At 40.9% G+C, this 26,001-nt stretch overlaps 1 protein-coding gene across 3 annotated transcripts in view; it reads left to right on the forward strand.

Annotated features, from left to right (window-relative positions):
* Nucleotides 1-26,001, forward strand: part of ARFGEF2 (ADP ribosylation factor guanine nucleotide exchange factor 2) — a 104,945-nt gene that overhangs the window by 51,796 nt on the left and 27,148 nt on the right. For all 3 annotated transcript variants that reach the window (XM_046678430.1, XM_046678431.1, XM_046678429.1), the window contains 7 exons: nucleotides 630-758; nucleotides 1,797-1,955; nucleotides 5,409-5,556; nucleotides 6,972-7,071; nucleotides 12,095-12,135; nucleotides 12,238-12,407; nucleotides 23,968-24,119. In XM_046678430.1, the coding sequence (XP_046534386.1) occupies nucleotides 630-758; nucleotides 1,797-1,955; nucleotides 5,409-5,556; nucleotides 6,972-7,071; nucleotides 12,095-12,135; nucleotides 12,238-12,407; nucleotides 23,968-24,119 (899 nt within the window). The remainder of the gene's footprint in view (nucleotides 1-629; nucleotides 759-1,796; nucleotides 1,956-5,408; nucleotides 5,557-6,971; nucleotides 7,072-12,094; nucleotides 12,136-12,237; nucleotides 12,408-23,967; nucleotides 24,120-26,001) is intronic.

Genomic DNA, 26,001 nt, shown 5'->3' on the forward strand with positions numbered 1-26,001 from the left:
ACTGGGCCGCCTGCAGCAGAGCATGCAAACTTAACCACTCGGCCACGGGGCCAGCCCCTTCTCTAAGATGTTTTCATAGTAACTGTTAATAACCTGTTAGTTGATCACTTCTAGATTTTTGTGAGCTTTTATTTTCGGGGAATTCACAAGAAAATTGGAGGAAAAGTAAAGTCTAAATAATTTTAATTAGGAACCTTTCAGTAAACTAAGTTTATGGGACATAAGTTGCTTATAGGTTTTATTTTGCGTGCCAGACTCTGATTTGTAATGGTTGCTTGCTGCACTGTGTGAAGAAGGATTGATTCTCGAGCCCTCAATAGACAGCATGAAGTGGGATCTCTGATTGATTAGTGATATCTGCCATGAGCGCAGGCAGATGCAGTGATGGCACACTAGTCACATATTTACCATCCTTCTTTTGAACTGTACGTTTAGTAAATGGCATATCTATAGTGATAGCTTTGACCACGGTTTAGGAGGAACGGTTTAATATTGTGGATGGAATAGATTGAAATCAAAATCACAGTGAATTTGGCATCCTGGCCGTGCTCATAACTAACAGTGTGGCCTCTCAGAACTCTTCCCATGCTGAAATTCTAAACGTTATTGAAACCTTCCTTCCTTGGTAGCTGGTGTGGACACCACTGTTGGCAGCCTATAGCATTGGACTGCAGAACTGTGACGACACTGAAGTGGCCTCCCTGTGTTTGGAAGGCATCCGATGTGCAATCCGGATTGCCTGCATCTTTGGAATGCAGGTGGGTGTAAGTTAGCAACGCCCTTGAGATGCTGGTGGGCTGTGTTCTTTTAGATTTGGCAAAACTTAGAAACTATCAGTCATTTTCCAATTAGCCAAAAAAGTCTCAGCAAACTCCTTTCATGCGCACTGAGAAGAAGTCCAGAGATTTGTGCTGGCAGCGGCCACATTAGGGGAAAAAATCAGAGATTTGGATTAAAGCCTTCTTTGAAGGTAGGTGGGGTCCAGCTACTTGATTGGATTTGACAGAGCAGCCTTCCTATCTGCCTAACTTGCCTGCCCTAGTGCTTAAAATAGTATTTTTCCTTTTAAAATCAGTTTTTATTATAATTTTCCTTATTTCCAGGTCTTTTCTAGGGGAAACAAATAGTCCAATGCAAAATGAATATGTCTGTAAACCTTTTGAAATCTTCAAAAATTCAAGCAAATAAACAAAATACAATTCTCAAACTGTTATGAAATCAGGAACTTGTCAATCCCACACATCGTTTTCTAAGTCAGTAAGAATTTGCAACCATTTATTTTGAAAAACTCAATCTTCTGTTCCCATTGATTTTATGGTTAGACGTTTTCTTTCATGTGAAGACCACGGGCTTTGACATCAGACAGTCTGGGTTTCAAAACCCAGCTCTGCTACTTCTCTAGCCATGTGACACTGGCCCAGCCAACTTCTCTGAGACATGCTTTATCTCCTCACTTGTCAACTTGAAAAAATAGATCAGGAGTGTCACAGATAATAAAATTTGTGTGACAGTCTTAGCATTCAACAGATTCCTCCTGCGCTCCTTCCAAAGGGAATGGAACGTAAGTTTGAGGTCATTTGGAAAGGAGAGGGCTAGTTCTCAAACATGCAGTGTGTAGGGAGCCTCACTGATAGCAGGAGGATACCAGCATGAAATAACTGGCGTGTTAATGTGCATGAAGCCTGTCAGCGTGTGTACAGAAGGGATCAGAGAAGCCCAGTACACAGTCCCATAGATGTGAAAACAGTCATGCTAAGGATGGAATCTCAGTGTTCTCTATTGGGCTTCTGTTACAGCTGGAACGAGATGCCTACGTTCAGGCTCTTGCTCGCTTCTCCCTGCTGACAGCCAGCTCCAGCATCACGGAAATGAAGCAGAAAAACATTGACACCATAAAGACGCTTATTACAGTGGCTCACACCGACGGCAATTACCTTGGGAATTCCTGGCATGAGGTGTGTGTCTCTTTGAAAGCCTGGTAATTGCCTTTCCTTAGGATGACTGCCAGCATTCGTTTATTCAGTGTCAGTCTCTCTTTGGTCGAGTCCATTTTTCTGAAGTCAAGCCTAACTTCACTCTGGGTTTTCTCTCATTCTCAAATACCTCGTGGGCTGGCCCTGTGTCCAAGTGGTGAAGTTTGCGCGCTCTGCTTTGGTGGCCCAGGGTTTCGCTGGTTCAGATCCTGGGCACAGACATGGTACCACTCGTTAGGCCATGCTGAGGCAGCATCCCATATGCCACAACTAGAAGGACCCACAACTAAAAATACACAACTGTGTACTAGGGGCCTTTGGGGAGAAAAAGGAAAAATAAAATCTTAAAAAAAACCCAAATAACCAAAAAAAAAGCCAAATACCTCGTGTATCTGGAAGTCAGCTCTCTGGAGCTGTGGCAGGTGAAACGTGGTCCTCACGAAGTGCTCCTGTACCCGGCTGCCAGTGTCCTCACAGAGTGCACTTCTCTTGCAGCAACTTCCTTCCCACAGTAACGCCACGTTCCCCAAGTCCTTATGCGCCTCCTGGGAGCGCTAAATCAGTGAGTAGATTCAAGACAAAGCCAGGAGCTTGATTTCTCTCCTAATTGTATCTAAAAAAAAGAGGTCGACATTTACAATGAGCCATTAGGAGATTGCCACTGGGTTCATATTTTAATTTAACTAAACAATATTCTTAAGATTCTCGCCTAAGGAAATAATTAGTCATGTGCAAATGTGTTTGAAAGGTCATTTGTCAGTATTTTAGTTGTTCTAGGGGAAAGATTGGATCAGAAACAGCCTAGATGCCCCAACACTGAGAGATTGTCTTTTTTAAAAAAGATAGGGCATACCGTTCCTTAGAGTGTTATGTGGCCATTTAAAATGATGGAGAGACAAGCAGACGTGATGTGCTCCCCAATGGAAGTACACACCACCACCTAAGGAATGTTTCGGCCAAAACTCAAATCTGAGTCAATTCAAGCCTCTACTGCCGGTTTACAGGAAATACAGGGTACAGAGTAGCATGGCAGATGATATCATGAGAATGCAGTTTGCAAACTCGAGGATATGACAGATCCTCAGAGTAAATGCCAGGTTCCTCAGCAAATTGCAAGAAAAATAGTAGATGGGGGGGGACCTATGGATTAAAAGAAACTGGAGAGAGGAAAGATAAAGATGTTATTAAAGAGTATCTAATGTTGTGGGAACATAGTCACAGTATATTAAATAAAAAGTCATCGTAAAACATTGTGAGGCATCGTTCCTTGTGCCAGACATACACAGAGAGTGAGATTTGAAAAGATAAACAAAAATGTTAACATCCTGAGTAATAGAATTATGGAGGTGATTTATTTTCTTCTTTTTTCCTTAAATTCTAATTTCTAATTTCTCTGTCTACATTTGTTACTTTTTGTTTTAGAGAGAAAACTATAAAAGAGTAGAGATAAGAGCATGGAGAGTGATGGGGACTGTGATGACCTAGAGAGAAAATTGCTACCTGCCCCCCCCCCCCCCCCCGCCCAGGACCCAGTAGTTAAGGAGAAAGGCCTGGAGCCAGATTGCTGGGGTCCGCTCTGGGTACCCACCTCTTCCTCTTCCTCCTGTATGGCGTGGCAGGTTACTTAGTCTTTGAGCCTCATCCTCCTCTGTACAACCTTTGTAGAGTGGTTGTGAGAATGTAAAGGAGTTAATATAGGGAAAGGAGTTAGTTTAGAACGATATTTGGCAAGTGGTAAGCACTCTGGCTTTTATCTGTTACCGTGATCATCGTCGTCGTCATCATCATCATGGCACATACCTTTGTCCCTTTTCACCTAGCCTTTCCTTTCTCGATCACAACTCTGGAGTCTTCCATATTAGAAAAGATGGGGGTTTTTGGGTGAGGGGAGGAGTTGTTGGGTTTTTTTCAGTTGTGTGCTTTTTTAAGGAGATAATTCCCTATCTTCTGAGTCACAGTACCTAGTGAATCAATAAATAGCTGCTTTCTCTCGTAGAACTTTTTTTAACCTGAGCAGTATGATCAGTGTGGCATTCCTGCTGGTTGCCAAGTATATAGCAGCACCTAGAAATTTTAAAAATGAATTAAGCAGCTATTTAATGGTCAGAAACCTTGAGAAATCAGGTTGGAGCCTAATAAGTCTGGCCATCAGTGTTGTTAACATATTTGAGACTCCAGCTGTCCCCAGCTTCTAGGAGAGGGAGGGCATTGATAGTTTACTGGTAATGATTTAATAGCATCATGCTGCGTGGAACAATCGGGATGGCTCTCTTTGGTAGAATGAAGTACCTCTCTCCAGGAAGAATTCTCAGAGTGCTCAGGGGTACAGTGAAGTCCTGTGCTCTGGGATTGAATTGTAAGGTCAGCATGAAAGGCTAAGCTCAGCTTTCGTCGGAAGTTCCCATGACAATTCCTTAGGAAGGGTTTACCTGGAGATCTGCATGCTGAACCTCAGTAAGTTTCATGCGGCCAGTTTTTCCCCCATAGAAGATGAAACCAATTTCTGTTTCTTTAGGTGGGCTCCAGGTGAGAGGGGGCTTGTGTGCAGGAATGCATTCCCGAGCACCAGAACCACCCCGGAAGGCTGAAAGACACAGTCTTTTCTCCCACTGCACTCCTGTTCTAGAGCACATTGGTATTCATTCAGTTATCCAAATAATAATCACTGACTGTTTTCAGTGCTGGGGCTTCAGCAGTGAACAAGATGGGGTTAATGCCGTGGTGGCACTTAAGGTAGAGAACAAACGAATAAATGTATGTCATAATGCCAAAAAGTGGTAGGTAATAAGAAAAAGAATATGACCAAGGGATGGTGATGGGAAAGTTGTGTGATCTCGGGGTGATCAAGAGAGGTCTCTCTGAAGGACACATGTCTGAGCTGGGAACCTAAGGGGTGAGTCAGGGAAGAGCATAAGGCCTGTGTTCCAGGCATAAGGAACAGCAAGGGCAAAGGCTCTGGGATAGGGCCACACATGTCAAGTAAAAGGAGTAGCAGGGAGGCCATGGAGGCTAGTGTGTGTGTCTGAAAGCAGAGTACAAGGGAGGTGGGGGTGGTGTCCGTCTAGATGGTGCACTTACTGAGTGTTGTGGGCTGGAATCCCCTGCTCCAATCAAATGCTTTTTCTTTCTTTACTGAGCACTTATTAAATTTGTATAATTAAATATCTATATAGTATAACTCGATTGTGTCAGCTTTTCTTTCGCTCGTTTTCTCTTTCCCTTTTTAATAGTTAAAAAAAAAAACGTGAAGTCTGTCATCCAGGTCCACATTCAGTGGGTTGCCTAGCTAGGACTAGGGAAGCCATCCTAAGACCCTCAGATTTTATTCTCATCTGAAAAGCTGTGTGTTGCAAAGAACTCTTTAATGACTAAGATTGCAGGGCCCTTTTCAGGCTGTGAAGTGGGACCTCATTCTTCATGCCTTCTTTTTGTTAGATCTTGAAATGCATCAGCCAGCTGGAGCTTGCTCAGCTGATAGGAACCGGAGTGAAGACCCGCTACCTGTCTGGGTCTGGACGTGAAAGAGAAGGGAGCCTGAAGGGCCACACGATGGCAGGAGAAGAGTTTATGGGCCTCGGCCTCGGTAAGACACTGGCCCCAGAGCTGGCTGTCGTGGATTCGCAAGTTAACCGAATGAAACGCTTGTCTCGTCAAGACTGTCACGTAAACCAATCTTTCTTATGTGCCAGCTGACAGTGTGTTTATTAATGGAAGTGGAAGCTGTCTTAATTATGATTGAACTGTCGAGTAAATGCCTGTTTTATAAAAATCACCAGGGTGCATAACTTTTCTTTCTATATGTGTAACTGTGTTGCTTTAGCAAGGCTACAGCTTTGGGCTGGCCCAGTGACACAGTGGCTAAGTTCACATGTTCTGCTTTGGCTGCCTGGGGTTCTCTGGTTGGGATCATGGGTACAGACCTACGCACCACTTGTCAAGCCATGGTGTGGCAAGCATCCCACATAGGAGGTGGAGGAAGATGGGCATGGATGTTAGCTCAGGGCCAGTCTTCCTCAGCAAAAAGAGGAGGATTGGCAGCAGATGTTAGCTCAGAGCTAATCTTCCTCAACAAAAAAAAAAGAAAAGAAAGGCTACAGCTTTAGTATCTGGTATTAGAGGAGTGAGTATGCGGTTCTCTAGATTTTCAAAAAGGTAAATTCAACGTCTCTCCCATGTTCATTTGGGGGGGCTTTTATTAAACGGTATTCATATGAAAGTAGAATTATTTCTGGCTGTTGAATTGAGAGATTCTCTCGTCAGTGATATAACATAATGATGATAATAGTAAATGGGGCAAACAAACATGCCAGTCCACATTCTAAGCACTCAGTTTATATGTTTTAACTCGTTTACTTCTCATAACAATTCAGTGAGATTGGGACTTATCTTCCCCATTTGTAAATGAGGAAAGTGAGGCACGGGGGTGAAGTGACCTGAGCAATGTCACACTGCAAGGAAGCGGCAGAGGTAGGTTTCAGACCCAGGCCGTCTCATTGCCAAGAGCAGGCTCCTTGGTCCTACACACAGTGGTTGGAATAGTACAGCATAATGATTGAAAGCATGGACTCTGAAAATGGGGAATGGTAATAGCACCTACTTCTTAGGGTACATGTGAGAATGACTGGAGGGAAATCCTGAGAATGCCAAACATTCTGCAGCTGTAAGCCCTTACTCGTTCTAGGAGTTCTGGGTTAGTATCAGATTAGTTTGAATTTGTTTTTCTAAATACAGGCATTTAATACCCTAAAAATGTAACAGCCTGTTAGGAAAGGGAGATGGTTAGTATAAACAAGGGAGCTTGTATTAAGAATGTATTTTAAATGCCAAATGCCAGAACCTAAATTTAATTTTATTCTGTCACCAGTTGAAGGTTGTTTTTGACTGCAAACCATTCTCGTTTATGTCTCTTGTCTCTGCAGATTGATGCCACAGAATTTCTTTGTTCTAAGATACTTGATTGTTTTTGAAGCACTGTTGATTTTGTGCATTGTGTTTCAGGTAATTTGGTGACTGGTGGAGTGGATAAAAGACAGATGGCCAGCTTCCAGGAATCAGTTGGTGAGACGAGCTCGCAGAGTGTGGTTGTAGCTGTAGACAGGTAATAATCTTGTTCTCCAGTGAAGCTGGATTACTAGTGGCTTGGCACCCTCTGTGTAGTTACTGGTATGCATGATTCCTAATTTGTTTAACTGTTTTAAGTGTTGTCAGCTCCAGATCACTCAAAAGAAAGATTAAAAGTGGCACATGTGATCCACAGCTACTAATAACCTTCACATTCATTTGAATTTTGACCTTGAATTGCATCATGACCTTTTTAAAAAAAATTTAACTTTAACGTTGTGACCAAATTATGTCAAAAACAAGAGTTTTTGTATGTGCTGATGTTTTAAATTACCTTGTTTCCTTAGTAGAAATTACTTTTTAAAAACTTTGAAGAAGGGTTTAAGATTTAAAGCCTATGCTTAAGTGAGAGTTGGCAAACTTGACGATTTCCATTTCTTTTTCCTCAAAACCTTTCCATCATTTCTGTTTACTTGAACCTTGACCTAAACATCCAGGAGAAATATAGATATTCTTATTTGAAGACGTTCATTAGGTACAAGTGCTTAAAATGTGAATTTTCTTGGGGCTGGCCTGGTGGCGCAGTGGTTAAGTTCACACGTTCCACTTGGGTGACGCGGGGTTCGCCAGCTTGGATCCCAGGTGTGGACATGGCACTGCTTGGCAAGCCATGCTGTGGTAGGTGTCCCACATATAAAGTGGAGGAAGATGGGCACGGATATTAGCTCAGGGCCAGTCTTCCTCAGCAAAAAGAGGAGGATTGGCAGCCGATGTTAGCTCAGGGCTAATCTTCCTAAATAAAAAAAAAAGTGAATTTTCTTTAAATCAACAAACTTCTGAAAATTACCATTAAATAATCGTATATACTGCTGTTCATTTGGTTAATGACCTATCCCAGTGCATTAAATATAGACAGTTTTGAGATGATAGCAGTATAGAGTTTTTAACGTAATTTGTATTGCTCTCAAACAGTCCTCTTAGTATTTTACACTCTTTATCAGTGTGTTTTGATTACTTTGCTCCTGTTGCTTCTCTGCTCATCTCCAACAGAGATGTTCTCTGTAATGTACTTTTGACGTGTTTTCCTTACTTTTTTCAGTCAGGTTTAAGCTAATAGAACGATGTTTACTCTTCCATTAGCGACACGTTTCTTTCCTGTTTCTCTGCTTTAGCCAGATAGTGGACAGTAGCAGTCTTGCCCAGCACCTTGTTGTGTGCTATTCACATTTTTAAAAATTGAGATGTAATTCACATACCACTAGATTTACTGTTTTAAAATGTACACTTTAGTGGTTTTTTGTATATTCAGAGTTGTGCAGCTATCACCACTATTTAATTTCAGAGGGTTTTTGTCACCCCGTAAAGAAGTCCCATTCTTAGCGGTCACTCCCCATTTCTTTCCTCACCAGTCCCTGTAGCCACTAATCTACTTTCTGTCTATATAGATTTGCCGATTCTGAACATTGTTGAATTGCCTATTTATCCCTTTCAGTTCTATATTTTTTGCCTCATGATTTGGGGGCTCTGTTGTTGGATGGATATATGTTTATAATTGTTATGTTTTCCTGATAGATTAAACCTTTTATCATTATAAAATGTTCTTTGTCTCTAGTAATGATTTTTGTTTTAAGTCTGTTTTGTCTATTAGTACAGCCACTCTGGTTTTCTTTTGGTTAATGTTTGGATGTTTTATATCTTTTTCCATACTTTTATTTTCAGCGTATTTGTGTCTTTGAATCTAAAGTGAGTCTCTTTAGGTAGCATATGGTTGGACCATGTTTATTTTAATCTATTCTGCCAGTCTCTTCCTTTGGATTGGAGTGTTTAATCCGTTTACATTTAATGTAATTGCTGGTAGGTGGGATTTCTATGTGTTATTTTTAAACATGTGTTATGTCTTTTTTGATCCCCTATTCCTCCGTTATTACTGCTTTCTTTTGTGTTAAATGGATATTTCCCGGCGTATCATTTTGCTTTTCTTGCTGTTTCCTTTACTGTATTTTTTTTTTAAGATTTTATTTTTCCTTTTTCTCCCAAAGCCCCCCAGTACATAGTTGTGTATTTTTAGCTGTGGATCCTTCTAGTTGTGGCATGTGGGATGCTGCCTCAGCGTGGCCTGATGAGTGATGCCATGTCGGCACCCAGGATTCGAACCAGTGAAACCCTGGGCCTTTGCAGCAGAGCGCACAAACTTTACCACTCAGCCACAGGGCTGGCCCCTCCTTTACTGTATTTTGAGTTATTTTCTTACTGATTGCCTTAGGGATTATGATCAATATCTTAACTTCTAACATTCTACTTTGAATTAATATCAACTTAATTTCAATAGTATGAAAAATCTTGGCTCCTGTATAGCTTCATTTTCACCCCCCTCCTTTGTGCTGTGATTGTCCTACAAATTCTATCTTTATACATGTTTGCCCAGCCACACAGATTTATAGTTATTACTTTTTGCAGTTGTCTTTTAAATCGATAGATAAAATGAGTTACAAACAAAAAATACGTTGACATTATCTTTTGTATTTCCTTGTATAGTAACCTTTACCAGTGCCTTTATTTCTTCATATGATTTTGAGTTATCTAGTATGCTTTCATTTCAACCTGAAGTACTTCCTTTAGGATTTCTAGTAGGGTAGATCTCTTAACAACGAATTCTCTCAGTTTTGTTTATCTCAGACTATTTTAATTTCTCCTTCATTTTTGAAGGTTGGTTTTGCTGGATGTAGAAATCTTGGTTGATAGTCTTTCTTTCAGCATGTTGACTATGTTACCCCACTGCCTTTCGGGCTCCATGGTTTCTGATGAGAAATCAGCTGTTAATCTTATTTAAGCTCCCTTATATCTGACAACTGCTCTGTTGCTGCTTTCGGGATCCTTTCGTTGTCTTTGGCTTTCAGCAGTTTGATTATGTGTCTGAGTGTGATCTCTGAATTTATCTTACTTGGATTTTGTTGAGCTTCTTGGATGTATAGATTGTTGTTTTTCATCAAATTTGGGAAGTTTTTAGCCATTTTTTCTTCAAAAATTCTTTCAGCCTCTTTCTTTCCTCCCTTTTTAAGTCTCCTCTTGTGTGTATGTTGGTATACTTGATGGTGCCCCGCAGATCTCTGAGGCTCTGTTCGTTTTTTTAAATTCTTTTTTATTTCTGTTCATCACATTGAATAACCTCATTTGACTTGTTTTCAAGTTCACTAATTCTTTTGTCAGCTCAGAACTGCTCTTGAGCCCCTCCAGTGAATTTTTCATTTCAACTCCAGAATTTCTCTTTGGTTCTTTTTTTATCATTTCTCTGTATTTATTACTACTCTCTGTTTGATGAGACATTGTTCTCATACCTTCTTTTAGTTCTCTAAACATATTTAAGATAACTTTAAAACTTTGTCTAGTAAATTTGACACCTGGTCTTCCTCAAGGACAGTTTCCGTTGTTCTTTTTCTAGGAAAAGACCATCCTTTCTTGTTTCTTTGAATGTCTGGCAATTTTTTGTTGAAAACTGGACATTTTAAATAATATAATGTGGCAACCTTGCATATCAGATTCCCCACCTCCCACCTAGGGTTTATTGTTGTTGTTGTCATTGCTATTTGTTTATTTAGTGGCTTTCGTGAACTAATTATATAAAGTTTGTATTCTTTTTGCATGTGGCCACTGTCTGCTCAGTTAGCCTTAGTGGTCAGCTAAGAATTAGAGATTTCCTGAAATGCCCAGGACTGTTAGGTCTCCCAGCCTTTGTTGAGGGGTTCTGTGTGCATTTTGAGGCGCTCCATTGATGCTCAGACAAGCAATGCACAACTCTGCTTTTGCTTTTAGTTCTTGCTCATGTAGAGCCTTAAGGCCAGGAAATGATGAGAGCTTAGTGCCTTCTCATATCTCTCTTGGGGCTGTGCAAAGCCTTACACATGCAGTGGCTGTCTAGAATCCCAGGAATATATTGGAGCTTTTTAAAGCCTCCAGTGCACACCTCATTCCCAGCTTTGCCTTTAAGTTTTTGTCCAGGGCCTTGTTTGCCCCAGTTGTTATTGCTGCCTCACGGAGCTGCAGAATTAAACAGTTGCTATGGATTGTCTTTGATAAAAGCCCTCAGAGAAAAGGCTCTTTGCACTGAATGAGGTCCGAGTCAGGTCAAATAATGACAAATCCCCCAAATGGGAGTTTTCCAGGGTATTTCCAGGCAGGTCAGATCATGTCAGTTCTCTGAGAATGGTGTTTTTGGGGAATTCCAAGACTGTTCTGTTCTCTCCAGTGGCTACAAGCTGCTGGTTTCACAGTTACTCTGACTTGGAAGCTTTTGGTCTTTGAGCCTTCTCTGGAGCTGGGGAGAGGGCTGTGGAAATAGGCCAAGATAAAACCCTACAACATTCATTATTCATACCAAGATTCAGCCATTTTTCTTGAATAAATGTTTTTACAAGCCTTTGGTAATTTCCGGAATTCAGTTCTGAAAAAGTTGATTTTGGTAATTCTTTGCCAGTTTTGTTTTGTTTTGTTTTGTTTTTGAGGAAGATTAGCCCTGAGCTACCATCTGCCACCAATCCTCCTCTTTTTGCTAAGGAAGATTGGCCCTGAGCCAACATCTGTGCCCATCTTCCTCTATTTTATATGTGGGATGCCTGCCACAGTATGGCTTGATGAGCAGCACGTATGTCCGTTTCTGGCATCCCAACCGGTGAACCCTGGGCTGCCAAAGTGGAGGGTGCAAATTTAACCACTACGCCACTGGACTGGCTCCTCTTTGCCAGTTTTTTTGTTGTTCTTATGGAGAAGCAGCTTTTTTCGAGGTCCTCACTCTGCCACTCCCACTGTTTTGACAGCACGTGCTATTATATTTTGGCTGTCTTCCCCTCCTGTTGCTGTCTTATTTTCTCTTTCTATCGGTATAGGCATTTCTGGTCTCAACTCAGTTCACTGACCAGTTCTATATCTCTAATGCCTCGTCATTTATTTTAGTGGTGGTGCCAGACCTGAAATATTTCTTTTCTGCCTTTTCTGAGTGTTTGAAATTGAAACTGCAGCCTCCAAATATAATTTTTATTTTATTATGTCTGGAATTATCTTCCTAGAATTTTTACTGGATCTACCAGACTGGATGGAAATGCAATAGGTATGTGTTTAACTTACCTATGACAACTGTAGAAGCCTCATGTTGTGACTGTCTGACCATTACTAATGAGACCTCACGTTTGTTGTTGGGTCTGGCTTGTAGTTGACTTTGTCCGCTGGCTGTGTGCCGTGTCCATGGACGAGCTGGCTTCCCCCCACCATCCCCGCATGTTCAGCTTGCAGAAGATTGTGGAGATATCATACTACAACATGAATCGGATCCGACTACAGTGGTCCCGGATATGGCACGTGATTGGAGATCATTTCAATAAGGTAACTCTTCAGATTCAAAAGCCACTCCCTCAATGTCCAGAAAAAGGCAGGGAACTAAATTCAAAAAAGAAGTGATCAAGCTTTTAGATATCTATAATTCATTTTCTCTGTGGAGTCAAGGACAGCTCAATAGAAATAATAGCATATATGGTTTCACTATTAAATGTCACTACTACTTGTATTCTGGCTTCCATTTCCACCACTCTTCTGAAACCTTTGTCAAGGAAACCAACGTTTATTTTTATATCAGAAACTTCTGTGTTCTGAAATTGACAACTACTGAGAGAAAACTAGACTAAACTACTTTCTCTCCACTAGGGGTTTCATTATATACATGTAGACACAATGCACATATATGTTGAACAAATAAAAGGAAATCAGAAGAATGTGTGTATTATGTATGTGTGGATATGTATCTGTGATGTCATGTGGCTCTTAGGGGAAAAGTAACAGCTTAATAACACTGTTTCCTATCAAAACACATTTCATGATTTCAAAAAAATTTCTCAGGCCTGGCGATAAAGAGTTGTAATACAGATGCTTAAAAATAATGTTAGTAAAAAACATTTATAGAAAAGAAAATTGCTCTCTCTACTTTGAATAGAAGAAGTAGTCTGCACTGGGGGTGGAAGAGTAGAGTACTGGTAAATGATTTGTAGCATCTGCTGATTTCTGTGGGGTAAATACCCCACCATGACCGATTGAAAGCTAGCAATATGGTGTCACTAAATTCAGGTTAAGGAAGAGTTGGGCGCTGTTGGCTCTCATGGGTAGCTGCGAACCTGCTCCAGGACCCCACTGAAATAGGGCATTGTCAAATGGAGTCTTGCTCCTGACTTGATACATCAGCTAATCAAAGTTCCTTGTTTATTTTATTTCCTTATCAGCTCAAAGTAGGGTACCTCCCAGCACCCCATGTGTTTAACAAACTCTGTGAGTACCTTGTACCAGGTGGTGGACTATGAGGTCCCTGCCCTCGTGGAACTCACCCGCACTGTGTGATAAAATAACTGATGGTAAAGGGTGGGCACTGCAGTGTGTCAGTCCTCCCTGGAGGTGACCTTTCCTCTGAATCTCAGTGAGGAGACCGCCACAAGGGCCTGCAGATGACCCAGAGCAGCTGTTTGTTGAGTGAATGGTAACACTGTCATCGAAAGTAATCAAATAACTCAGCAGCCTCCTGGCCACTATTCTGGGTAAATAAATTCTTAGTGGGTCAGCTGGCATAATTGGTGTGAACTTGCTTGAGAAAGAAAACGTAAGCCATTACTGTTATAGTACCTTGTCCTCTAGCCCAAGCTTGTGGCAGCTAAGCTGGAGCAAATATTGCTCGTGTATTCCTCAAGATCTTTCAGCTGACAGCTGTGGAATCCTTTTTCTTCTCAGAAACAACCGTCCAAAAGTGTTTTGGTGAATATTTCTGAACTCTTTAAAGTCTAGATTTCATGTTCAGTGGGACTCCCTTTCTGAGGGGAAACATCAGTTTGTACAGGCAAGTGTTGTGTACAGGAGATGTTGTGAGTTCAGTTCCAGACCACTGCAGAAAAGCGAGCCACACCGCTTTGTTCGTTTCCCAGTGCATATAAAAGTAATGTTTACAGTATACTGTAGTCTGTTAAGGGTGCAATAGCATTATGTTTAAAAGAAAAATGTACATAGCTTAATTAAAAAATACCATTGCTAAAAAATGCTAACTGTCATCTGAGCCTTCAGCCAGTCGTAATCTTTTTGCTGGTGGAGAGTCTTGTAAAAAATGCAGTCTCTGCAGGGCGCAGTAAAGCAAGGAGCAATGAAACAGGGTATGCCTGTACCAGTAACTTTTCCCACCTGTAATTCTGTTGTCAAGATTCTCTACATGCCAGTTTTCAGTTATCTATGGGCCACTTGTGGGCAAGCTTGGGACATAGGCTGACAGATAGTAATTAGACATTTTATGGTTGTCAACTTCATTACAGATGTCCCTTCCATCTGATCAGTGCTGTTAGGCACAAAGTTGTGGAACACTCAGTTGCTCACGCTGGGGCTCTTCATTCTTTCCACCACCTCAGAAAGATGTCTGCTTCCCCTTGGGAACTGGAGCACATGAGAATCTCGTAGGTTTGGGGAAATGCAGGGCTGAGCACAGCTGTAAGTCAGCTCTCAGGATTCTGGCAGGGTCATTGGAACAGTCACGTGATGCCCTTCTGCTACACTGGGGCACATGTGTGTCCTGGTGTGCTGCACGATAAGCATGGTGTGTATTCCTGAAGCAGGAATTCCTGAATCCTCCTGGAGTTTCAGGAGAGGAATATTGTATTTACTAGTCTCTAATTACACAAACATTACATGAACGCCTTAAAAAAATTACAGCTAAAAACACCTTTGACCATCACCACCCCGAACTGGACCCTCCCCGATCGCTAATTATTATCAATTTGGTATATGTGTTTCCAGATACTCTTCTGTGCACATACGTATGTATGTACTCATAGAAATATAGATAATATTCTCTTGATTTCTTTTGCCTTTTTTTAAAATTTTTTAAAGATGGGCACCTGAGCTAACATCTGTTGCCAATCTTTTTTTCTTCTTCTTCTTCTCCCCGACAAAGCCCCCCTGTACATACTTGTGTACTCTAGTTGTAAGTCCTTCTGGCTCTGCTATGTGGGACGCAGCCTCAGCATGGCCTGATGAGTGGTGCCATGTCTGCACCCAGGCTGCCAACCAGGGAAACAAACCCTGGGCCACCGAAGTGGAGCACTCAAACTGAACCGCTTGGCCATGGGACTGGCCCATCTTTTGCCTTTTCTAAAAACATAAATAGTATTACTATACATATCATTTTGTAACTTGATTCTTCCACTTAGTTAAATCTACATTAGCATATATGAATTTATTCTTTTTTTATTTTATTGAGGTCATAATAGTTTATAACATTGTGAAATTTCAGTTGTACATTATTTGTCAGTCACCATATAAATGTGCTGCTTCACCCCTTATGCTCACCCCTCAACCCCCTTACCCTCTGGTAACCGCTGATCTGTTCTCTTTGTCTGTGTGTTAGTTTATCTTCCACATATGAGTGAAATCATATGGTGTTTCTTTCTCAGTCTGGCTTATTTCACTTAACAGTACCCTCCAGGTCCATCCATGTTGTTGCAAATGGGATAATTTTGTCTTTTTTTATGGCTGAGCAGTATTCCGCTGTGTATATATAACACATCTTTATCCAGTCGTTAGTCCACGGGCACTCAGGTTGCTTCCACGTCTTGCTATTGTGAATAATGCTGCAGTGAAAATACGGGTGCATAAGTCTCTTTGAATTGTTGATTTTAAGTTCTTTGGCTAAATACCCAGTAGTGGGATAGCTGGGTCATATGGTATTTCTATTTTTAGTTTTTTGAGGAATGTCCATACTGTTTTCCATAGTGGCTGCACAAGTTTGCATTCCCACCAGCAGTGTGTGAGGATTCCCTTTTCTCCACAACCTCTCCAACATTTGTTATTTTTTGTCCTGGTGATTATAGCTATTCTAACAGGTATAAGGTGATATCTTAGTGTAGTTTTGATTTGCATTTCCCTGATGATTAGTGATGTTGAACATCTTTTCATGTGCCTGTTGGTGATTTGTATATCTTCTTTGGAAAAATGTCTGTTCATATCCTCTACCCATTTTTTGATCAAGTTGTTTGTTTTTTTATTGTTGAGTTGTGTGAGTTCTTTGTATATTTTGGAGATTAATCCCTTGTCAGATATATGATTTGCAAATATTTTCTTCCAGTTGGTGGGTTGTCTTTTAGTTTTGATCCTGGTTTCCTTTGCCTTACAGAGGCTCTTTAGTCTAATGAAGTCCCACTTGTTTATTTTTCCTTTGTTTCCCTTCCCCAACTAGACATAGTATTCAAAAAGATACTTCTAAGACCTATGTCAAAGAGCATACTGTGTGTATTTCCTTCTAGGAGTTTTATGGTTTCAGGTCTTACCTTCAAGCCTTTGATCCACTTTGAGTTAATTTTTTTGTATGGCAAAAGATACTGGTCTACTTTCATTCTTTTGCATGTGGTTATCCAGTTTTCCCAACACCATTTATTGAAGAGACTTTCCTTTCTCTAGTCTATGTTCTTAGCTCCTTTGTCAAAGATTAGCTGTCCATAGATGTGTGGTTTTGTTTCTGGGCTTTCAGTTCTGTTCCATTGATCTGTGTGTCTGTTTTTGTGCTAGTACCATGCTGTTTTGATTACTATAGCATTGTAGCATATATTGAAGTCAGAGATTGTGATGCCTCCAGCTTTGTTCTTTTTTGTCAGAATTGCTTTAGCTATTCGAGGTCTTTTGTTGTCTCATACAAATTTTAGGATTCTTTGTTCTGTTTCCTTGAAGAATGTCATTGCGATTCGGATTGTATTAAATCTGTAGATTACTTTAGGTAGTATGGACATTTTAACTATATTTATTCTTCCCACCCATGTGCATGGAATATCTTTCCATTTCTTTATGTCATCATCGATTTCTTTCAGTAATGTCTTATAGTTTTCAATGTATAGGTCCTTCACCTCCTTGGTTAAATTTATTCCTACGTATTCTATTCTTTTTGTTGCGATTGTAAATGCGATTGTATTCTTGACTTCTCTTTCTGTTAGTTCATTATTAGAGTGTAGAAATGCAATTGGTTTTTGTAAGTTGATTTTGTACCTTGCAACTTTGCTATAGTTGTTGATTATTTCTGTTTTCCAATGGATTCTTTAGGATTTTCTTTATATAAAGTCATGTCATCTGCAAACAGTGATAGTTTCACTTCTTCTCTGCAGATTTGGATTCCCTTTATTTCTTTTTCTTGCGTAATTGCTCTGGCCAAAACCTCTAGTACTGTGTTGAATAAGAGTGGCAAGAGTGGGCACCCTTATCTTGTTCCTGTTTTCAGAGGGATGGCTTTCAGTTTTTCCTCATTGAGTATGATGTTGACTGTGGATTTGTCATATGTGACCTTTATTACATTGAGATATTTTCCTTCTATATCAATTGTATTCAGAGTTTTTATCATAAATGCATATTGGATCTTGTCAAATGCTTTCTCTGTGTCTATTGAGATGACCTGTGTGGCTTTTATTCCTCATTTTGTTAATGTGATGTGTCACATTGATTTGCAGATGTTGAACCATCCCTGCGTCCCTGGTATAAATCCCACTTGATCATGGTGAATGATCCTTTTAAGGTATTGCTATACTCAGTTTGCCAATATTTTGTTGAGGATTTTTGCATCTAGGTTCATCAATGATGTTGGCCTGTAATTTTCCTTCTCTATATTGTCCTTCTCTGGCTTTGGGATCAGGGTGATGTTGGCCTCATAGAATATGTTAGGAAGTGTTCCATCTTCTTCAACTCTTTGGAATATTTTGAGAAGGCTAGGTATACAGTCTTCTTTGAATGTGTGGTAGAATTCTCCAGAGAAGACACCTAGTCCTGGACATTTATTTTTGGGGAGGTTTTTGGATCCTATTTCAATCTCTTTACTTGTAATTGGTCTATTCAGATTCTCTGTTTCTTCTCAATTCAGTTTTTGGAGGTTGTAGGAGTCTTAAAAATTCATCCATTCCTTCTAGATTGTCCAATTTGTTGGCTTATAGTTTTTCATAGTATTCTCTTATAATCATTTGTATTTCCATGCTATCCACTGTAATTTCTCCTCTTTGATTTCTGATTTTATTTATGTGAGTCTTCTCTCTTTTTTTCTTAGTGAGTTCGGCTAAGAACTTGTCAGTTTTGTTTATCTTCCCAAAAAACCAGCCCTTTGTTTCATTGATCCTTTCTCCTGTTTTTTTGGTTTCAGTTTCATTTATTTCTACTCTAAGTTTAGTATTTCCCTCCTTCTGCTGACTTTGGGCTTTGTTTGTTCTTCTTTTTGTAATTCTGTTAGATCTAGCTTGAGATTGCTTATTTGAGATTTTTCTTGTTTGTTAAGGTGAGCCTGTATTGCTATGAATTTCCCTCTTAGGACCACTTTTGCTGCATCCCATATGAGTCAGTATGGTGTGTTTTCATTTTCATTTGTCTCCAGATATTTTTTGATTTCTCCTTTAATTTTTTTCTTTTCTTTCTTTCTTTCGTTTTTTTGGTAAGGAAGATTGACCTGAGCTAACATCTGTTGCCAGTCTTCCTTTTTTTTGCTTGAGGAAGATTGTGGCTGGGCTAACATCTATACCCATCTTCCTCTATTTTATGTGGAACACCACCACAGTGTGGCTTGATGAGTGGTGCTAGGTCCACACCCAGTATATGAACCCGTGAACCCCAGACAGCAAGTGGAGCGTGTGAACTTAACCACTGTGCCACCAGGCTGGCCACTCTTCTTTAATTTCTTCAATGATCCATTCGTCGTTCAGTAGCATGTTGTTTAGTCTCCGCATATTTATCAATTTCCCAGCTTTTTTCTTGTAGTTAACTTTAGTTTCATAGCATTATGGTAGGAAAAGATGCCTGATATGATTTCAATCTTCTTAAATTTGTTGAGGCTTGCCTTGTTTCCCAGCATATGGTCTATCCTGAGAATGTTCCCTGGGGACTTAAGAAGACTGTGTATTCTGCTGTTTTTGGATGGAATGTTCTATATCTATCTATTAAGTCCCTCTGGTCTAGTTTTCCATTTAATTCCACTGTTTCTTTGTTGACTTTCTGTCTGGATGGTCTATGCATTGGTGTCAGTGTGGTGTTGAGGTCCCCTACTTTTATTATCTTGTTCTGGATATCTCCTTTTAGGTTTGTTAGTGGTTGCCCTGTGTACTTTGATGCTCCTGTGTTTGGTGCATATGTATTTATAAGTGTTATGTGTTCTTGTTGGAGTGCCTCTTTATCATTATATACTGTCCCTTTTTGTCTTTCATTGCATGTTTTATGTTGAAGTCTACTTTGTCTGATATAAGTATGGCAACACCTGCTTTCTTTTGTTTGCCATTAGCTTGGAGTATTGTCCTCCATCACTTCAGTCAGCCTGTGTTTGTCTTTAGAACTGACATGTGTTTCCTGGAGGCAGCATATTGTTGGGTTTTGTTTTTTAATCCATCATGCCACCCTGTGTCTTTTGATTGGAGAATTCAGTCCATTTACACTTAGAGTGATTATTGATATATGAGTGCTTAATGCTGCCATTTTATCACTCATTTTCCAGTAGTTCTGTATTTCTCTTGTTTCTCATCCTGTGTATTTCGGACTGTCAGTTTGGTAGTTCTCTGTGATGGTTTTCTCAGTTTTCTCTTTATTTATCATTTGTGCCTCTGTTCTGATTATTTGTTTAGTGGTTACCATGAGGTTTATATAAAAAAATGTCATAGATAAGACAGTCCATTTTCTGATAGCCTCTTAATTTCCTTAGTCTAAGCCGATTCCATCCCATTGCTCTTCACCTTCTAAGTTATTGTTATCACAATGTATTCCATCTTGTGTTGTGAGTTTCTGGTTAAAATGGCAAGATTATAGTTATTTTTGATGTTTTCCTCCCTTTTATCTTTAATGTTATAATTAAGTTTTTGCTAACCTGTTCTGATAGAGAGCTGCAATTTTCTGATTTTCTCTGCCTGTTTATCTCATTGCTCAAGGTTTTGTAAACCCTTCCATTTTTTTTTTCCAGGTATGAGGCCCTTCTTGATCATTTCTTGTAGAGGGGGTCTTGTGGCTAAGGGGGGGTCCCTTAGCCATTGTTTATATGGGAAAGTTTTTATTTCTCCATCATATCTGAAGGATATTTTTGTTGGATAGAGTATTCTTGACTGAAAGTTTTTGTCCTTCAGAATTTTGAATATATCGTTCCACTCTCCTAGCCTGTAAAGTTTCTGCTGAGAAATCCTCTGAAAGTCTGATAGGAGTTCCTTTGTAGGTTATTTTCTTCTGCCTTGCTGCCCTTAATATTTTTTCTTTGTCATTGATTTTTGCCGGTTTTGCTACCGTATGACTTGGAGAAGGTCTTTTTACATTGATGCAATTAGGAGTTGTATTAGCTTCTCTTGTATTTCCACCTCCTTCCCCAGATTAGAGAAGTTCTCAGCTATTATTTCTTTGAATAAGCTTTCTGTTCCATTCTCCCTTGCTTCTCCCTCTTGAATATCTATTATTCTTACGTTGCATTTCCTAATTGAGTTGGATATTTCTCGGAGAATTTCCCATTTCTTTTTAGTCTTAGTTCTCTCTCCTCCTGCATCTGAAGCATTTCTAGATTTCTGTCCTCCAGATTGCTAATTCTGTCCTCCAGAATATCAGCTGTTACCTAGGAAGTCCAGATTTTTCTTTATCTCATCCATTGTGTTTTTCATCTCCAACATTTCTGATTGGTTTTTCTTTATAGTTTCAATCTCTTTTCTGAAGAATTCCCTCTGTTGATTAATTTTGTTCCTGCTTTCATTGAACTGTCTATCTAAATTGTCTTGTAACTCATTGAGTTTTTTAATGATAGCTATTTTGGATTCTGTGTCATTTAGATTGTAAGTTTCTGTGCCTTCAGGATTCATTTCTGAGTGCTTGTCAGTTTCCTTCTGGTCTGGAATTTTAATATATTTCTTCATATTGTTTGATGGCGTGGATTTGTGCCTTTTCATAGTGATAGTATCTAGTCACAGATTCTACCTGCTGCCACTGAGGGGTAGGGGTCAGGAGCTGTGTATCCTGAGCCCACCACGATTCTTGCCACCTGTGTCTTTCCTTTGGCATCTGTGGTGATACGGCCTGTCTGCGGTTGCCAGCTCGTTTGCTCACAGCTGCTGCTTTTCTCACTTATGAGCGGGCACTCTGGCCAAACAGCTTTGCTGGAGCACCTGGTGGGGGGAGGGGTGCTTTCTTTCACATGTGTGATCCTGGGGTTTTCTTGCTCTGCCCTCACTATCTGCTCTCCTGGGGTGCTGGCTTATGAAACACCCCCACTGTAGCTTAGCCTCCTCTGTGTGGAGCTTTCCCTTGGGCTGTGAGGGAACTTGGGGAGAGAAGGCATTCCTGCAGAGAGCCACCCATGCGTGCGGTCCTGCACCCTGGGTCACTGCCAGGGAGGGAGGGAAGATCCCCTTACCTCCTTTGGTTCCTCCTGGGGCATCCAGCACCTCCACCTTCAGATGTATGGCTGCGTGGGTCTCTCAGACATCTTTTGTGTTGTGTCAGTGTCCTCTCTTGGTTTATGAATGTCCTTTTCGTTGTATCTTAGTGGGGAATATCTAAGGGAAGAGCTCCCTTTGCCATGATGCTGACGTCACTCTCCTTATTTTTTTTAATTGTGGTAAATACACAGAACATAAAATTTTCCATTTAGCCATTTATAAATGTATAGTTCAGTGGTGTATAGTACATTCACATTGTTGTACAACAGATCTCCAGAACTCTTTTCATCTTGCAAAACTGAAACTCTACACATTAAACAACTCCACATCCCTTCCCCCTCCCGGAGTCCCTGGTGACCACCATTCTGCTTTCTGTCTCTGAATCTGATTACGCTAGGGACCCCAGGTGAGTGGAATCGTGCACTATTTGTGTTTTTGTGACTGGCTTATTTCACTTAGCATAATGTTCTCAAGGTTCATCCATGTTGTAGCCTGTGACAGGATTTCCTTCTTTTTTTACGGCCGGGTTTATTCTTTTTAACTACCACATGTTATTCCATGTATATGAATACACCATTATGATGTAGCCATTTTTCTATTGGTGGCTTCACTTTTTCTTTATTACAAATGATACTGCAGTATTACTTTTGTTAAAACTAAAACATTTTCAGGTCAGACTGCGTGTTGGTGAAATTTCTCACTTGGAGCATGCTGTTGCGCGATGCCCTGGCTCCCTTGCCCAGGGTGTTGGTGGGAAACACTCCCTTGCTCTGCTTTTAGGGATTCTTGAGGGAGAAGTCTGAGAAGCACCAGCCGAATGTATACCCATAACTCTAGTCCCTAAAAGTAGGTGACCACAGACAAGTACAATATTAAGGAAATACTGCAATATTCCTGCTGAATTTTTCAAGGCTGATGATGCTCACTTATAATCATTTGCTTTGGGTGACTGACATGGGCAACTATGAAAAGGCTTTACAGAGACTTTAAAGTCTTTTGACCCTTCATGTATTTGGATAAAATTAAATAGCACGTGGGGAATTGTTCTCTAATGGGTATAGAGTTTCAGTTTTGCAAGATAAAAAGAGTTGTGGAGATTGGTTGCACAACAACATAAATGTATTTAACACTACTGATTATACACTTAAAAATGGTTAAGATGGTAAATTTTATATGTATTTTGCCACAATTTTAAAAAAAATTAAATAGGATATTTTGAAAGTATTTTTTTTTAAAGATTGGCACCTGAGCTAACAACTGTTGGCAATCTTTTTTTTTTTTTTTCTGCTTTTTCTCCCCAAATCCCCCCAGTACATAGTTGTATTTTTTTTTTTTTTTTGAGAAAGGTTAGCCCTGAACTAACTGCTGCCAATCCTCCTCTTTTCACTGAGGAAGACTGGCCCTGAGCTAACATCCATGCCCATCTTCCTCTACTTGATATGTGAGACGCCTGCCACAGCATGGCGTGCCAAGTGGTGCCAAGTCTGCACCCGGGATCCGAACCAGTGAACCCTGGGCCGCCAAAGCTGAACGTGCACACTTAACTGCTGCGCCACCGGACCGGCCCCCCCAGTTGTATATTTTTTAGCTGTGAGTCCTTCTAGTTGTGGCATGTGGGACGCCACCTCAGCATGGCCTGATGAGCAGTGCCATGTCTGCGCCCAGGATCCAAACAAGTGATACCCTGGGCCACCAGAGTGGAGTGCACAGACTTAACCACTCGGCCATGGGGCCGGCCCCTGAAAGCACTTTTATTTTATTTTATTTTATTTTATTTTTTATTTTTATTTATTTTTTTTTTTTAAAGATTTTATTTTTTCCTTTTTCTCCCCAAAGCCCCCCAGTACATAGTTGTGTATTCTTCGTTGTGGGTTCTTCTAGTTGTGGCATGTGGGACGCTGCCTCAGCGTGGTCTGATGAGCAGTGCCATGTCCGCGCCCAGGATTCGAACCAACGAAACACTGGGCCGCCTGCAGTGGAGCGCGCGAACTTAACCACTCGGCCACGGGGCCAGCCCCACTTTTATTTTATTTTTATTTATTTATTTACTTTTTTTTTTTTGAGGAAGATTAGCCCTGAGCTAACATCTGCTGCCAACCCTCCTCTTTTTGCTGAGGAAGACTGGCCCTGAGCCGACATCCATGCCTGTCTTCCTCCACTTTATATGTGGAGGCCTGCCACAGCATGGCTTGACAAGCGGTGCCATGTCTGCACCTGGGACCCAAACTGGTGAACCCTGGACCGCCAGAGCAGAACGGGCAAACTTAACTACTGGGGCACTGGGCCTGCCCCTGAAAGCACTTTTAATTAAATGTGTAATACTGATCTTTCATCGCTAAACTTAAAACAAAATTGTACAGACCGTAGCCAAGAGTACCGTTTTCTTTTCTCCTTAGGTATGTTTTCCCAGAGCATTTGTTTTGAAGGCAGGCTTTCCATTTCTGACGTTCAGAACCCCCCATCCGCAATTGTGCTGTGCCCATCTCACCTCACTTCCTGTTCCTGCTCAGGTTGGCTGTAACCCCAATGAAGATGTGGCTATCTTTGCTGTTGACTCATTAAGGCAACTCTCCATGAAGTTTCTTGAGAAGGGAGAATTAGCCAACTTCCGTTTCCAGAAAGATTTTCTGAGGCCCTTTGAGCATATCATGAAGAAAAACAGGTATGTCCATTGTTCTGGAAGACCGTTGGTCAAATTCCCCGATGGGGGCCTAAAAAGACCTCCTAACACTAACCACACAATTTTTCCTCCCTTATTGGTGGAAACAAAGAAAATGAACAGACTGATGCACACCTATTGTCTGTAAGTACGTCACACTAAGATCTGTGTGTACCCTTTCCCAGAAGGATAGATTACCCCCCTGCCTCTGATGGAAGTATGCTCTGCTGCTTTGCTGTGGCTCGTGCTGAGGGAGTTCAGAAAAAGAGCCACTGCTGAAGCATCCTCAGACAAGGTCACGAATTCTGCCCCAGGGATGTAATAAAGGTTGGGACAGCTCTCCCTCTGCAGCAGTCACCTTGTTCCTTCGTTCACTCGACCTGTGTTTATCGAGGCTGCTGTTTGCTAGGTTCCATTCTATGTGCCAAGCATACAACGTAAAGAAAACACTCAGGGGTCTGGCCCCGTGGCCGAGTGGTTAAGTTCGCGCACTGCGCTGCAGGCGGCCCAGTGTTTCATTGGTTCGAATCCTGGGCGCGGACATGGCACTGCTCATCAAACCATGCTGAGGCAGCGTCCCACATGCCACAACTAGAAGGACCCACAACGAAGAATATACAACTATGTACTGGGGGGCTTTGGGGAGAAAAAGGAAAAAATAAAATCTTTAAAGATAACAGTCAAATATCTCTGTTTTCATTTGGCCCTGATTTGATAGTTATTGCCTCTGGGTGATGGGTATAGGGGTGTTTATTACTATATCCTCTTTACTTTTATATATGTTTGAAATTCTCCATAATGAAAAATAAATCCCTGTTTATATTCCAGTGGGATATATAGATAAACAAATGAATGTTTAATAAATCAGTGGTAATTGCTTTGAAGAACATTAAATCAAGTTAAGGGGATGGGATAGAAGCACTCTTTTTTTAAAAAATTTTATTTTTCCTTTTTCTCCCAAAGCCCCCGGTACATAGTTGTGTATTTTTAGTTGTGGGTCCTTCTAGTTGTGGCATGTGGTACACCGCCTCACCATGGTTTGATGAGCAGTGCCATGTCCGCGCCCAGGATTCGAACCGGCAAAACCCTGGGCCGCTGAAGCAGAGCGCATGAACTTAACCACTCGGCCATGGGGCCAGCCCCTAAGCACTCCTTTCTATGTAGCAGTCAGCTGAGATGTGTTTGGTAAGATGACCCTTCAGCAAAGACCTGAACAAAATGAGGAACAAGCCAGGAATGGCTATATGTGGTCTTGGGAAGAGTGTTATAAGCAGAGGAAACAGTGAAGGCAAAAGCCCATGGCAGGATGTGCTTGGCGTAGTTAAGGAGCAGCAAGGAGACCATTGTGGCTGGGATGGAGGGAACAAGGCAGAAAGTCCTAGAAGATGAAGTCCCGTGGTAGCAGGGCACCTGAATCATGTAGGAACTGTCAGCCTTTGTAAGCACTTTGTCTTGTTCTCTGTGAGAGATGGAAGCCATTGGAAGCCTTTGAGCAGAGTAGTGAAATGGTCTGACGTATTTTAAAGAATCACCTGGCCTTTATCCATGGAAAATGAGAAGCAGTAGGCTGAGTGATATATATGTGTATACATCTCCATATGAAATACCATACCATCACATAAAGGGATTTTTTTCTTTTATTATGCTTTTTCTACATTTTCTAAAACTTTTATTGTCATATATTACTTTTAACAACCAGACAAAAACCATTTTGATAAATATATATAGTTCTTGTCAACAAGTTGCTTTTTTGCCCATGGAGAGACAGTTGTATTAAGAATTCGATTGTATTATGTATTAATGCCACCTGGGTGTGGGATGTAGCGAGTCCTCCGTTTTCTGCAGGCTGCGTATTTACTTTGTGGACTTTACGCTAATTTTTAAC

This window comes from Equus quagga, chromosome 12, assembly GCF_021613505.1.
Source record: "Equus quagga isolate Etosha38 chromosome 12, UCLA_HA_Equagga_1.0, whole genome shotgun sequence".
Lineage (NCBI taxonomy): Eukaryota > Metazoa > Chordata > Mammalia > Perissodactyla > Equidae > Equus > Equus quagga.